Here is a 16233-nt window from a genome sequence, read left to right on the forward strand (position 1 = left end):
TATATGAACGGCTCTGATAACCAAGCAAGTAAATAGGCATCCATAGCGTTTCACATTCGAGCGACCTTGACGTACATAAAAGGGTTCAAAGTAGTCCACGCCTACGTTGGTGAATGGCGGATCTCCTGACATCAGTCTTTCCTTTGGTAGGTCGGCCATCAACTGCTCTCCACGCACTGAACCAAGTTTCTTACACTGGAAACAGCTACTAATCACTGCGCACAGCTGAACGTCCCTTGATTATCCAATAGAACTGATGCAAATTGGACAGTACGTACTCTTACCCAAGATGGCCAGTTTTCTGGTGATGCTGAGATATGATCAAATCCGTAGTGTGGTGACGATAGGGAAGAATAATTGAATGTTTAGCCTAATACGTGATTAAGGAATTTTCTAGTCGCCCTCCAACTCTTAGGATTCCGACGTCGTCCAATAATGGATGCAGTTTGCGCATGTAAGCTGGCATCTTTTGGTTCTTTAACTCGGAAGTTACTTGGCGCTAAGGAACTGATTCTTTGCATGGTTCTAATGACGTCTGGAAATGACAGCCTTTGTACATGCTTGATAACTTCCCTTTCTGCAAACTGAACTTCTTCCACGGACAGGACAGGTCCTCTTTCTAAACAGCACTGAGATCTGAAGTTAGTGGAACCACCACGGTATCTTTCAATAAACCACGTTTTGAGTCTCAATAGCCAGGCCACAGCTCTTCTTAATCTGTCCCAAGATGAGTAGCGCTCTATCAACTTGAAAAAAACCCCTTCGCCTCGATGACGAGTCGACGACTGGTTGTAGAGCTGAGTTTCACGTTTGATCTCTGGATCGTCATCTGACAGTTATGGTTCGCGAATTGTAGGATCAGAAGGCCAAAACTCTTCCCAACTCTTCAAAAACTCGGGACCGCTCAGCCACTTGGTACTTGCGCTCATTTTGTCCACTGTAAGACCCCTGGAAACTTCGTCCGCTGGGTTGTATTTAGAACTGACATGCCTCCACTGATGGGGTGCTGAATTCTCATGTATAACCGAGAACCGGTTTGCAACAAATGTATGGAAACGCTTTGACTGATTTCTGATGTACTGCAACATACAGGTGGAGTCAGACCAAAATGTCGATTGGCTAATCGGAATGTTCAGCTCTTCTCTTACGGTGTGGTCTAACTGAACTGCTAACACTGCAGCTGACAGTTCCAATCTTGGCACAGTCATTGGTCTCAGAGAAGCAAGGCGAGACTTCCCAATTAGAAACGCGCAATGGATCCTTTCTTCGACATCCACCAATCTGAGATACGAGACTGCTCCATATGCAACTTTTGAAGCGTCTGCAAAGTTGTCAACTCGGCAGTTTTCAGGTCTCCAAAACAGGCAGGTCTAACGCATCTGTTTACTGTTACATGTATCATGGAAAGATTAGCCAACTGACTCTTCCATTTCTGCCACCTTTCACCATCGCCGTCGCTGATTGGATCGTCCCATTCTTGTTTCTCTCTGCAGAGATCTTGTAACAATTTCTTAGCTGGGAGGACGCCTGGCGCAACGAACCCAAGTGGATCATAAACAGAACTGGTCAAGGATAGTATACCACGGCGGGTGTTGGGTCTGTCTTTAAGAGCAACCTTGAACATGAACTTGTCACTCTCATATCCCAGTGGAGCCCCAACGTACGTTGCATTGGTAACTTAACCTTGTCTAAGTCCAGGTCCACCACTGATGGAGCTTTTTCGACTTGCGGAATTGTATCCAGAACTTCAGATCTGTTGCATGACCACTTGGTGAGTCGAAACCAGCCTTTGAGAGGATTTCTCGGAGCTGGTCCACAACTTCGACAGCATTTTCAACTGATTTAACCGATTTAAGACAGTCATCGATATAAAAGTTCCTTTTGGCAGTCCTGATTACATCCTCTGAGAATTCATCCTCGTTGTCTTCCGCTATCCTTCTTAGCGCAAAGCTGGAACAACTTAACTCGGAGACGATGTCGCGCCAAACAAATGGATCTCCATACGATGGTCAATTGGCTGTTGGGTCAGGTCTCCGTCTGGCCACCAGAGGAATCTGAATACATCACGGTCATCTGGTGCTACTCGGATCTGATGGGACATACACTCGATATCAGCAGACAATGCAACTTGTTCTTCACGTAATCTCATCAGCACACCAACGATAGAATTGGTCAAATCTTGACCGGTAAGGAGCTGATCATTCAGAGACGTTCCCTTGTGTTTTGCGGCACAATAAAAAACCACTTGTGTCTTTCCTGGTTTGTTCAGCACCGGGTGATAGGGAAGGTACCACAGCGGCTTGTCTTGTACGTTAATTTCGTTAAGTGGCACTCTTCTTGCATGACCCTTGGAAAGATATTTTTCCATGGTGGCCTTGTAATTTTCAAGGAGCTCGCTATCTAGCAGGAGCCTGTTCTTGAGTGGTTGCAGTCTGCATTCAGCCATGAAACGGTTGTAAGGCAGGAATGGCGGGTACTGTTTCCAAGGGAGCGCAATTTGATAATGACCATCTTCAAGTTTCACAGATTGTTCCATGATTGCAAGGGCTTCCTTGTCCTCCACTGACATGCTAACCTTGAATTCGGGGATCACGCCAGAGTTCTCCGCTGCCCAGAACCTTTCAAGCTGGTGCATGAGAGAACCATCATCTTCTCTCAAGGCGTCCGCTGAACTAACGGGGTTAACATTCAGATGACAATCTTCGCCGACGCTCCTTTCCATTGGGCCCATGAGTGTCCAGCCAAGAGGTGTACGTATGGCGCATGGCTCTCCTCTGTTACCGCGTCTTTCTTCTAACACCCAGTATGCATCAGGAACGTTGGTGCCTATGATCAATTGGACTTCTTTCTCACTAATACTTGGTAGCTTGATGTTCCGCAGGTGAGGCCACTGTCTTGCATCTGTCCATAGTCTTGTAACGTCTACTTTGTCAGTTCAATCCAGTGGCTCCACAGTGAGGCTGAATTCATAGCCAATTCTTGGGCTGTCTTCTCTCTCTTGGGTCGTCAAGTGGAACGTTTTTTGGCGTCCCTGCACACCGAGCTCCGCGGCCAAGCTCTTGTCACACAAGGAGATGTGTGAGCCACTGTCTAGAAGGGCGTAGGTTTCCACGATCTTGCTTGCGTCATCATGACATCGTACTTTTACAGGAACTATTCTCAGGCACACCTTTCTTCCTCCAGCTGAGGTACTGTTAGCCTGTCCACTTTGTAATGGAGTACTGCTGTTAACCTGAATTCCACTCTGTCTCGACCTTCGACCGTTTGTTGTGGAGAGGGTGGGTGAAGCAAAGTATGATGTCTTCTCCTGCATCCTTGGATTTCACATACACTTTTCGCTAGGTATCCTACGCTGATGTGGCCATCTTGAAGCAATTAAAGCATAGCTGAGCTTTCCTCATCACTTGTAGACGTTCGTCGAAGTTCTTGTCTTTGAAACTACTGCATTTCGCCAAGGAATGATTTCCGTTGCACGATGGGCACCTCAGGGTTGGATTGAATTTATTGGAAGACAAACTCTGCCCGACACCAGGCTTAGTCTCTCGTGTATTGAATGTGCTTAAACGTTCTTCAGATGATGCACCACTCTTTGGTTTTCGCCTCTGATTCTCTGATCTGTCATGCGCAACGTCTACCACGCAACCAAACACTGGGTTATTGGCAGCTCTCGCCTTGACTTTGACAAACTCGGCGATATGGCTGATATTCATTCTTTGACCAGCTTACTGAATTTTCTTCTTTTCTTCTTAATTTTCTAACAGTTTTCTGCGCTGTTAATCTCCTCCAGATATCCAATGGATTCCAAAGTGTGTTCACAGTCTGTCAGTCTGTCCGGAAATGCAAGCAATCCTGCGAGATCCCATGGTTTAAGCATTGGTCCTTCTTTTAACTTGGTTACGTATTTTGAGGCAATTGTGAAGGGGTGTCCAAATCGTTCTTCCAGCAGCTCTCTCGCCTTTCGGTATCCCAGGGAGGAATCCATGACTAAACAACACTTGATCATGTCCTTTGCCACTCCAGATGTATACTGAAGGAGATACATGAGTTTTTCACTTTCGCTGGCCTCATTGTTCACGATGTTGTTTTCAAACGATTTGATAAAGTTTCAGTACTTGAGAGGATCACCATCAAACACAGTCAATTCCTTTCTCGGCAATGCAAATCCCTGCTTTATGGTTAATGCCATCTTATCCATAATTCCTCCAGGCAAGGTAGGATTAGGTACTCCTGGATGTGCAACAGATACAGTGGGACCTACTGACCAACTCGTAAACTCCTGTGCATTAGGATTCAGCCGCAACTGAGCGTTTCGAGTACCAATTGTCCGTTTGACTCGAGGATCAGAATTTTCCTGCTCAGGGACATTTGCTGCTCCAACATTAACTCGTTCACTAAACGGCTTCACATCTTCAAAAACGTCCCGTAAATTAGCTAAAGCGGCTGGCTCCTCATCCTGAAGCAACTTTAGTTGAAGATCAGTCCTTTGAATTTCATACTGCACATCCACAATCTCCAGCTATAGTTTCGTTTCTTCTTCCTGACGTAATAATGCTGGCTTTTTCTTCAGCTGGTACAATTTTAACTGCGCTAACGCCTGCTTGGCCTTTAGCTGTCTGACAGACAAATGTGAAGATAGCAGCGAACTTGCGGTACTTACAGAATCTTCATATTCTTATGGCGCTTCCGCGGCGGTAGGTGTGGTGATTTCTCTAGGGTTTTCAATCCATCTTTGGATTCTCGCAACCGTCTCCATTTTCCAATGAAAATGTTCCTTAAAGTAACGAGCTTGACATTCCCATTCCTCCAGATCTCCAGCCAACAAAGTCGCGACGTAGTCATAGTGGGCCTTTTCAAAGCGAGAGAAAGCTTCCTCGATTTCCAATAACTTCTTCGAGACTTCATTAACATTTTTAGAGTCATTCAGTAAACATCGGCGGCACGGCACAACGTCGTAACTCTAGACAAATACCCTGAACGCGAATTCTTCAGGCGCGTACTGTCGAGGGCATCTTCTGAATGGACTCGGCGTCTTCTTAGACTTTCAATTCCGGACAACATGGCATCCACCACATCTTTGAATGCATGTACAATAACACTCTTGTACATTTCGAATTCGTCTTTAATTCTAACGATTCACTTAAAACCAAAATAACAAATACAGAAATTAATAAATACGAACTTAAACTTACAACAATAGGAAAAACCGCAAAAAATAGAAAGGAAAAACGAGATTACTTACAAGATCTGTACGGCACTCCGGAACTGACAACGACTGAATACAACTAAAAAGCTACAACGCTTTTAAACGGAATTTTGAACTAAAAGAACAAACTTAACAAAGTTACGTGATAAACAATAGACGATTACATAACACGACGTGAAAAAAACTAATTTGCATTTAAAAACTGCTCCAAAAAAGGTACGCAAAAATTAACCTTTAACAACAAAGACAAAACAAAAAAGAAGGCTACAGTCGCCAAAATCAGAGCTTTTTTTAAAGAAGGACACTTTTTGTCACTTAACATGAAGGTAATACTGCTGAGCATGATGAGCCCATATTAAAACCACTATCAATTTTCATTTGCAACTGCTTTTTTTTTTTTTCTTTTTTCTGTTCAGGAAAGTAACTAATAGAAGAAAAGAAACAGGCAAGGAAGACAAGCATGCAAAAATTGTGGTTGAATTCCTTTGGTTAAAATGCTGTGATTATACCAAAAACAAAAACAAAAAGCTTTTTGGGAGCATTTTTGAGGAAATTCAATTTCATTTACAGTTTCTAAGCACTGCTAAGGTGCTGTCCAAGTCATGGTAAAATGAAGGGTTAATTTGTTTGTTTTGTTTGTTTGTTTTTTGTTGTTGTTGTTGTTGTTATTCAGATGCTCCTAAGCAGGTGACTGTAACTCCAGCTGATCCAGCAGAGGTGCCACTTGCTCAGAGCATAACACTGACATGTCAGGCTGACGGTTTCCCAAATCCATCTTACTCGTGGAAATTTAATGGAAAATCAAATGGGATTACACAAAATACTTTAACAATAACAAATGCAGATGTACAAGATGCTGGGAACTATACATGTCTGGCAAGAAATGATTTTGGCAACAAGGAGACGACAAAAGTGGTTTATGTACGATGTGAGTGAGTTTATGATATAATTATCCTCTGTTATCCATGTACCTGTACATGTAAGTTAGCTACAGATACAGATTCAGGTTAGTTTCTTTGTATGTACATGTATAAACATGTAGCTTTAAAGTGGCTTAGTCACGGTTTGCACATATTGAAACGTTTAGTCTCAATTTATCAAATTCATCGTTGTAATCCGTGTTGATCTTCTCCATCCTTAGCCATCCTTGTTCCTTTATGGTTTATCATTATCTCTTTGGTGTTTTTCTTTCTTATTAATTAAAACTGTTATTTTCAGGTTTCCTACCATTCAAAGGTAATTCTGTATGTGGCCAAAATAACTCAAAATACCGTGACTGAGCTTCTTGAAGGTTGCATTTGTGTGGGATGTGGATTAGGATCAAACATCCAAGATCGTTCAGATCATGGACCATCAAAAGAACTGATAATTCCATTCTAAGCAAACAGTTTTTGGTTCGTGTGATACTCCAGATCCACGTGATCTTGGATTATGTTTCTGGTCAGGGTCATCCAAGAGAAACACGCTAATTTTTCATTGGACACAAGGTTTACTGAAAGATATTGTATGCTTCCATGAACAATTCAATGTGCAATTAATTCTTGTCAGTATTTTTGTGTAGCGCTGGATGGGATAAAAGTAATAATGAGAAACAACTGAGTGTGGGACGGTTGTTGTAGGATCATACACCGTATGTGGTTTCACACTTAAGTATTAATAGGTTTCAAAATTGGCTAAAATTAATGACTACGAAGCCAGAAATTCTTCGAATAGGTCATGAAAAAAAAAAAAACCTTCCAAAAAGTCTGTGTGTAATTGGTCAGGAAAGGACGTCTGGACACCAATGTGGCCAAAAACTTACATGAGTGTTTTGTATATAATGTGCAGGTCCTGAAAATATTCATTCTCTACTTGCACAAATCTCATAATACACCTCTTTTACGCCCCCAAAATTTGCATAGCATTGCTTTAAATTTCTCTTGGGACATCTTCATGTCCCAGGAGAAATTGCAAACAATGATTATGCAAAACTTTGTGGGGTGAAAGAGGTGTATTATGGGATTTGTGCAAGTAGAGAATACTTCCCCCACAGAAGGGTTTGGAATTTCCTGGGGGGTGGAGGGTTCTGTAAGACCAAAAAATTTAAAGAAATGTCTGAAGCTTTAGTGGAATTTTCCATAGGTGTGGGGGGAGGGGGTTTCCTTAGAAAAAATCCCATCCATGGGAAGGTATGGATATTTTCTGGAACTACACAATGTTCATTGTGCTGAACATGGCGCACAATTTAATAGATATTCTAGTGAAAAATCCTTGATTGATTATAAGTACTTATTGATAAAATAATAATTGAGACTAAAAACAAACCACAGATCCAAATGATTGGACGAATGTACTTTTTAGCATGTTTCAAAGCAAACATGGTGTGCCAATAAGATCTTTATGACATCTTAGACATCTTAGTGCTCAGTCTTGATGTCTTTTTATTACAAGTATGAAATTAATCATGTCAAACAATTTTCAAAATTTCGTTGGAGGATATCACTGCACCAGTAACAGGTCACCAAAATACAGTGACTATGATTCACGACACTCGGTATGTGCAAAGCTAACATGCTTAGAAGGTGGGGATCTGCTGTTAATGCTATACGCACTGTATCAGTATGCAAAATACATACATGTACATACAGTAATATATAAACTGTACAGTTGTATCACAACATGACAATCGTCACAGGAATATTGTTTCACCTGTATGTAACAGATCAGCCAACTGTCACAAAGTTCACAACTGGAACGCCAGGCAATACTGTAGTGGAGGGCACTACAGTGACTCTTACATGCAGTGCAAATGGGTACCCTGCACCAACATACACCATCAAGCGACAGAATACACCAGTAGTAAGTAATGGAGGAAAATTTGAGATCACAAATGTACAGCTCAATGAAGAGGCTAATACGTACAGCTGTGAGACTCAAAATGCAGTAGGAAGTGGACCAACAGAGCAACTACAGATTACAGTAATAGGTAAGGACCGGGATTTTTTTGTTTTTTGAATGTGATGTTAAACAATCAACCAGTGTTGGGCATAATTTCAAATCAAATATTAATTTGTTTCATTCCGTCATGGAAGTGAGGTGGTATTGTGTTGACTTCAGAGGACGGGAGGGGAGGGGCGACTACATCTATGTGTATTTAGTATTACGTACTGGTGATTTACAAGGGCTGCATGCCAGCCTGAAACATTTGTTACACACATACTATAATAATTTTGTTCTTGTTCAAATATTTGGAGTGAATAAGCACAATTAATTTTTTTTTTTACAAACCGTGACAAAATTGCATGAGCCTGAAGGGTGAGTCCAATTTGTAGTGTTTGAAAAATTTACTATTGTTTGGTTATTCCAAATTGCATCAGAATAATTAAGTGATCTACACTTGAAAAAATAGCCGTATTGGCATACATTGGCTAAACATAAATTATTCACTTACTAGGCTGTGTGTAGGGCCCACCGTTGGAAATTTCAGAAAATATTATGAAAACTTCTGATAATGTTGGAAAATCTGTGTGTGAGTTTTGACAATGTTCATTAATCGGAATTGTTCAGAACATCTCCTTTAAGTTTTTGGCTATCTTCAGAAGACCTCATGAGAACTTTGACCACCTTTTAAATTCATCAGACAACTTAATTGCTATTGTGTTGCACTAGCGTTACACTTGAACTGCAGTGCTCTTAGCCAATCAGTCAAATGATTTTGCAAGTGCATTTATTTAGTACTATTTATTATAGTTACTGAAAGTTGTTTTTTGGCTTGTTCATTACAGTTGCTCCAGTATTTTCCAGTCAACTGCCAGCTAAACAAACAAAGACGGAAAATGAAACTGTGAGTTACTCGTGCATAACTGAAGCCAAACCAGCAGCAACTACTTTGTGGCAATTGGATGGAGAGAATCTCACCGAAACATCTCGTTACAACTTCTCGGTTTCTGTCGCACCAGTTTTACAGTCTAAACTCATGAATACCCTGTCATACCTTACCATCAATAGAGTAACCTGGAGGGAAGATGGAAATTTTTCATGCCTTGCTTATAATGATGCTGGAGAGAAGAGTCTAACTACAGAGCTTGAAGTCCGCTGTAAGTATAGACCAATTTTATAATGTAATGCAGTGTGTACATGCATATTTTTGTGTAGGACTTCATCCTGTCAATGTGTAGTTCCAGAAAACATCCATATCTCCCCCACGGAAGGGATTTTTTCTGAACCCCCCCCCCCCTCCCCTTCCCCAACCCTCTGGAAATTCCAATTAAGCTTCATACTATTGTTTAAAATTTTTGGTCTTGCAGGCCCTCCCCCACCCCCAGGAAAATGCACAATTTAAAAATTATTGAATGTAAAAAAATTCTGAAGACGGGCAAGGCAAGACTGGAAGCTAAGAGTCTAATTTGGCACTCTGAAGAACCTTTTGAATTCAGTTATTTTCCAATCCTACCAGACTGTAGTCATATTAATTTCAGGCTGACCTGTTAATTGCATTGTGTTCAGACCTGTCAAATTACTTGTTCAATTAATTTGGACAGTTTGCGAACTTAACAGATCATTGTGGATGGGCTTGTACAGTGTATGACATTTTGGGTCAACTATAAAATTAATGTTGTGCAAGTACAGTGTATTGTTAGCTGTGAGTAGTGGAAAAAAAAGGTATAGTTTATTTGGATGTTGGTGTTGTTCCTTTTTCTCAGAATTTACCATTCTCCTTTCTGCTCCAAATCAATGTGTTGAAAATGTTGGTTGCATATTTTTGCCTTCAGATGGACCAGTTGCTCAGTCCTCTGCTGATCAACCTAAAAACCTCACCCTGGACGAAGGGGCGACTGCAAGGTTCAGTTGTAAAACAATTGGAAATCCACCCACTCAAACACATAAGTGGCAGTTTAATGGAAGGGACATTCCAGGGGAGAGCTGTAGTGGATGCTTAACCACAACCTTTGTAAAGACATCAGTGACTCTATCGGATGCAGGATGGTATTCCTGTACTGGAACTAACAGTTTAGGAGAAGGACCTCCTGCTAGAGCGCAGTTATTGATAAAGCGTAAGTGATTATATGCCATTCCCCAGTGAGCAGTTGAATGGTGACTACCAATATAAAACTTTGAAAAAAGGAAACCGTATACACTGGCGGATAAGCAGCACCTTTTTACTCAAAATTTTCCTACCAAATCGGGGATGCGGCTATCTGTGAGAACATCTCGACTACATGCTGTAAATTTGCATAATTTAACACTTTCCATCAAAAGTAAGTCTGTATAGCAAACTACCAACTTGATCTTCATAACACAATACCAGAGTATGTGTTGATCATTACTTAAATTGTAAGTTTGGTGGCTTACGCAGGTCTATGTTCAGTGAATCAACGAATTTAAGCTTATTTACATGTAAAACATCTTTCTTAACACTCTACTTTTGATTCATTTTGATGTTTTTCCAAAACTTTTTTCCAAAATTGGCATTCCCAAAATTGGGATGCAGCTTACAGTCTGTATCTACGAGTGCGGCGTATCCAGTGGTGTTTATGGTAATTACTTTCTAGGAGAAGTAGAAAGTGCATGTACTGTAACTCCTCGAATTAGCCCCCCCCCCCCCCGCTCGAAAAAGCGCCCCTCCTGTTGGTCAAAATTTTAAATAAGCGCCCCCCCTCCCTCCATTTTCTGCATGAGTATTGAGACAACAAATTAAAGGATATATAGTTTTTGTCTTGTTTTATTAGATTTGTACATGTACATTGTTTCAGTTTGTGAACACGTACTAACGGTGCCATGATTTCAACTTTAGGATCAGCTTTTTACATGACTGTATGTCAATAAATAGCTTGTGTTGCTGTTTACACGCAGATGATGTATTAAAAAAATGCCATTTCAGGCCAGGATTTGGGAAAAATTAAATTATCCACCCCCCCCCCTCCCCTTCAATTAAGCACGCCCCCTTGAATAAGTGCCCCCGTCTTCTCCTAAATTTGAAATAAGCGCCCTGGGCACTAATTCGAAGATGTACCGTAAGTCATAATTCGAATTGGAAACTGTAATGACTGACTGACTTGGATTTAAGGGAGCCTTTAAGAATTGAGGCATAATTTGAAACTGCGGCCTGTAGTGAAAGACTTCAATCCAAGAAATCCTTAAGAATGCAAAAGGTTTCAAAAGAACTGTCGTATGAATCGAATGGTTTTACAAATTTGATTTTCGGCTTTGTTAGTATGGTATTAACAGTGAAAAAACGGGTGACGTCAGGTTATGACGTAACAAAACTAACTTTAACGCAATAACACTAGAGGGATAATTTTTTATTCCGATTTTCTTCTTTATTTTTGCTTTGGTCATCTGGCACATCACATGTGCAACATAGCTGCATTTGGTAGAACAAAATTACGGCTCCAATTTGGGGATTTTTCTCAAGGGCGGACCCCATATTTTGCAGAGTTATTTTTCATATTTAAAAGTGCCATATTTCATTTAATTTTTGTGATATGGACAAAATTTTTTCAGGTTTCAGCTCCCCTTGATGAGCTCTTTCGAACACATTGTAAAAAATATGCATATTAAAAACTTCAAAAGTGGCAAAAACATGATGTCATCACTGTGACGTCACAACTTTGACATTTACTGACATTTTCACGTAAATATAATTGGCAATAGGTCTCCTGCTCATCTGCTACGTTTGGTGTAGAAAGAGACAATACTTTTTAAGTAATGCGAAATAATGTGAGATATCTAAGAACTGACGAAACATTTGGGGGGTGGTTTGGCCCCTACGTGTGCTACATATAAGATAAATGCACAAGTTGAATATGAATTTAATGTAGGAACCCTCCAGCTTCTGTGTTTGAAGCATTATTTTTGTTTTGGTGAATCTCTGTTCGGACTTTGTTACCCTCTGGCTGAATTGTGTTCCCTTAAACTTTTCATTTCAAAGGGTTCTACAGTTTGCTTTAATTCAGAGGAACATGAAACCTACTGTAGGATTAATTTATGCACAATACTGTGCATGTACAGTTTGAAGCTTGGTCAAGAGGGGCCAGAGGTCTTTGCTCTAGAGGCGCTCAGGTGCCACAGGCGACTAACTTTTTCCTTTGGGCGAGTAGAAAAACTTGCTCTTTTCGTATAATCTTAAGTGAGCACTGGGCACCCAGGATTTCGTTGTGAGGAATCTTTGGGCTCCTCGTAATTTTTCTTAGACCTTTCCAGTTTTCCTGCCATGTATTTTAATTTAGTTACCAAAAAATGAGATCATTTATTCAGTATTTCCAATGAAATTTTGGAGTTTTTCACTCTTTGTGGAAAGTTGGACTGCAGTTAACTGTACAGTCAGTTATTTATTCAAGGTCAGGGAGGCTGCTGATTTTGCAATCATGACATTTTGCTGACTGGCATTTTTGTAAGAGCCTGATGACTGTGCTAATGTTGGTGTTGCCTGGGTCTTACTTACATGTATTTGTCTGTCGTGTCTTGTTAATAGATCCACCAGAAATTACATTCTATGAAAGCAGTTACACAGTTAATGAAACAAGTAATGTGACATTAGTATGTCGTGCAAAGGGTGTGCCACAACCTCGAATCATCTGGACCAGGTCAGGCAGCAGTACGAAGCTTGCATATGGAGAACAGTTTCTAATAGTTAATACCAAAGGCAGCGATGATGGTACATACAGTTGTATCGCAAGAAATGACATTGCGCAACAGGATTCTGTAGACGTCATTCTAAATGTACAAAGTAAGTATGCAGTACAAGATTACATCTTAAGGGGGGTCCTTAGATTTTTAAGATTTTGTTAGAAATAAACTGTATGTTTGTACTTTGTTTCAGCTCGGCCTACTATTGTGACTTCTACACCGACAACCACACAAATACCAGGGGCTGCAGGAGAGCAAATTGATTTGACTTGCATTGTGAATGGTAAGCCGTCGCCTTCTCTGTCGTGGAAAAGAGACCTTAATGCAATTAATGATCTAAGCTCATTAAATGATGATAAAGTCAAGAGCATCACTGCAGAGAGGGATACCAGTATCATGAAAGTCACTGTCACTAATATTGGTGAGAAGTTCTACTGTATTGCGACCAACCTGTTAGGAAGTGATAACCAGCAGTATACCATTCGTGAAAGAGGTATGTTGAATTAATATCGCAGCTTTATAATTATGTTTTTAGCAATGACTGTCATTGCGATTTCACCAGTCAGTCTTTTTGGGTGAGTTCTTTGGAATATGCCATTGGATCATGATTCAAGTCACTCATATCGCTGCATCAAGGGAGCCAAAATAATAATAATAATAAAAAAAAATATATATATATATATAACATCTTGTCGAGAATAATTTTGGCACAACGTCTGTGTCACATAGCGATCAAAGTTTTCCGCAGCATTATTACAATGGCCATGTGCAAGTGCACAATTATTAGGCTCTTCTCCATGACTCGAACTTGAACGCTTTTCAAACTTTCTGACCAAGGTTATATCTCCTTCATTTGATAGACGTTTCTTGAATTCTACTTGATTGCAATTTCATTCAGCAAATTCGCTTGCCTCGCTCTCAAATTTTTCATTCAACTAATTTTACAAACGGCGCGCATGTCATGTGATTTCCCACTTGTTGTTGTTTTTGTCACATCGACTTCCGGTCGTTTTGTAAAATTAAAATCCAATAAAGTTAAACTATATTTCCAAGAATACAAACGCACCGAATTTAATAAAACAATTATTCCATTCGCGCTTGTTGGATATGAGATTGGTTATAGCCAACTCGACACTACGGACCTCGTTGGCTATTTACCAAGACAACAACACGGCAGAAACGTACATTGGACTCACAGAGAGCGACTTCAAAACTAGATACAGAAACCACACCGCATCATTCCGCCACGCTAAACACAAAAACTCGACCGAACTCAGCAAGCACATCTGGACCCTCAAAGACAATGACATCGAACACTTTATTTCCTGGCGCATTCTCTCCTCACACTCGCCGTATAACAGCTCAAGCAAAAGATGTAACCTTTGCCTTAAAGAAAAATTCCTTATCATCTGCCAACCCGAGCTATCAACACTTAACAAACGTAATGAACTCGTATCATCTTGCCGCCACAGAAACAAAGCCCTCCTACGAAACAACTAACCCGTTAAATTTCGCGCTGCATATATTATGTAAATTATATTGTATATAAACGGTGGTAAAGATTATTCTTATTAAATCCCCTGATGAGTGGGCAACCACGAAACAGGCTTGTAGGGATGAACTTGTAGTTTATTTGTGTTTTTCCTCCCACATTGTATATAGATAGATAGATAGATAGATAGATAGATAGATAGATAGATAGATAGATAGACAGACAGATAGATAGATAGATAGATAGATAGATAACAAGGAAACTAATGAATTCACCCAATTGAAGACAAGAATTCATCAGTTGTTTTGATTCAATCTTAAATCACAAATCGTGATCAAATCTTCCTAAAGGAATGCACTCTTTGACCACTGGTACACTGCAGTTGTTTGTAACTATTCAGCTGAGTAATCATTTGCCAGTGGCATTTGAAAGGAAACTTTCTCGCTCTGCTTTACAATTATTTCCTCACGCAGAGCCATTTTATTTTCTTAGTTCTTCATGCTTTGTTAATACAAATTGCATGATGCTCTTTTGAATAACAGCATGGAGCCCCTCCCACCCAAAACGAGTGAAAAGTGGGCTGAAGATCTCAGAATTCAGAATAAGATTCGTATCTGTACAGTATTATATATTCCTACCAGGACTGTGCGTGTGCCTTAATAAAATTCATCAAGACAATCATCTTTCCATTTCATTGTAGCCACATCTTGACAGACAGACTTTTAATTAGGTCATAGACTCTTTCCATAATGACTTCTCATACAAATGTCTTTTCAACTCTTTTGAGAGTAAAATTGTTTTATTATAAATTATTTTTCAAATCACGAACGAGGTTAGTCAGGCTAATTTTGATTCTTATCGACTAAAAGTAGTCCCTCTTTCGCTTAGTCTGTCATGGTTGACGCAAAAGGAAACCGCAAGGAAAAAAGTGGCCGTGCAAAATCCTGGAAGCGAGGTTTATTTATGGTCGTGCTCGATGGACTAAGAAAAAGAGGGACTACTCACAGTCTATAATACTTACAAAAAAATTATATATTTGGCAGCCATTTATGAAAAGGGTTGATTTCTACCTCTGAGATAATTTGTGCTAGTAACATTTTTATAGAAGGAAACTGAAAGGTTTCAAATGCTGAATCATTTGGTTCAAAGGGGTTCCAGATGCACCCATCGATGTGCAACTGGCAGCATTTGAAGTTGAGGACGCTAAAACCGTGAGTGTCAATGTCAGCTGGACTCCTGGTTACAGTGGTGGATATGGTCAAGTGTTTACAATACATTATCGTGTGGTGGGAAGTGGCGCCAATTTTGTGGAACAGTCTGTGGGGCACCCCGACGATAACATGCACACCATTCAAGGACTGCTTCCTGAAACAGATTATGAATTCACTGTCCAGTCTTCAAATCAAGCTGGCAAGGGTGAAGCGTCTGCATCAAAACAAGTTAAGACACCAAGTACGAGGGGGAAAAAAATTGAGAGTTCTTTTTTTCATATATGAAAATATTCTTATCTGCTTTTGTTCGTTCACTTTTTCAGAGTCTTCAATACCACCCGACAGAGGAAGCGGTAGGTCTGGAAATTCTGGAAAGAATTGATTTTACAGTTGTATGTGTTCACTGTTGTTGATGATTGCATTTTAATGTTTTCTCTCTCTCGGTTTCTCTTGTAGTCGAAGCGGCAAGGATGGCAGATGACGCCACAGTCATACTAGTGACATGGACAGTGACAGATAAAGATGTAACAACTCTGAATCTTGAGATGCTGGAGAAAGGGGAGGGTCAGTGGGAGCCTGTCCCAGGAGGAAGTGGTATGAGTACATCGGAGACAGAACTTAAAGTGACTGATCTTAACGCTGACAAGTCATACAGGTTTAGAATGGATATGAGACGACCAGGGGAGCAAAATCCTGTTTATGTGTTGAGTAATACAGGT

At 40.3% G+C, this 16233-nt stretch overlaps 1 protein-coding gene and 1 pseudogene across 2 annotated transcripts in view; one reads left to right on the forward strand and one right to left on the reverse strand.

Annotated features, from left to right (window-relative positions):
* The window catches only part of LOC145492267 (hemicentin-2-like), a 74060-nt gene that overhangs the window by 49518 nt on the left and 8309 nt on the right, over nucleotides 1–16233 (forward strand). For both annotated transcript variants that reach the window (XM_081471662.1, XM_081471663.1), the window contains exons 5-13: nucleotides 5877–6131; nucleotides 7905–8168; nucleotides 8968–9279; nucleotides 9955–10236; nucleotides 12657–12911; nucleotides 13005–13304; nucleotides 15453–15755; nucleotides 15838–15867; nucleotides 15971–16231. In XM_081471662.1, the coding sequence (XP_081327788.1) occupies nucleotides 5877–6131; nucleotides 7905–8168; nucleotides 8968–9279; nucleotides 9955–10236; nucleotides 12657–12911; nucleotides 13005–13304; nucleotides 15453–15755; nucleotides 15838–15867; nucleotides 15971–16231 (2262 nt within the window). The remainder of the gene's footprint in view (nucleotides 1–5876; nucleotides 6132–7904; nucleotides 8169–8967; nucleotides 9280–9954; nucleotides 10237–12656; nucleotides 12912–13004; nucleotides 13305–15452; nucleotides 15756–15837; nucleotides 15868–15970; nucleotides 16232–16233) is intronic.
* On the reverse strand, nucleotides 3348–4195 carry LOC145492423 (uncharacterized; annotated as a pseudogene).

Source organism: Orbicella franksi, chromosome 7, assembly GCF_964199315.1.
Source record: "Orbicella franksi chromosome 7, jaOrbFran1.1, whole genome shotgun sequence".
Classification (NCBI taxonomy): Eukaryota; Metazoa; Cnidaria; class Anthozoa; order Scleractinia; family Merulinidae; genus Orbicella; species Orbicella franksi.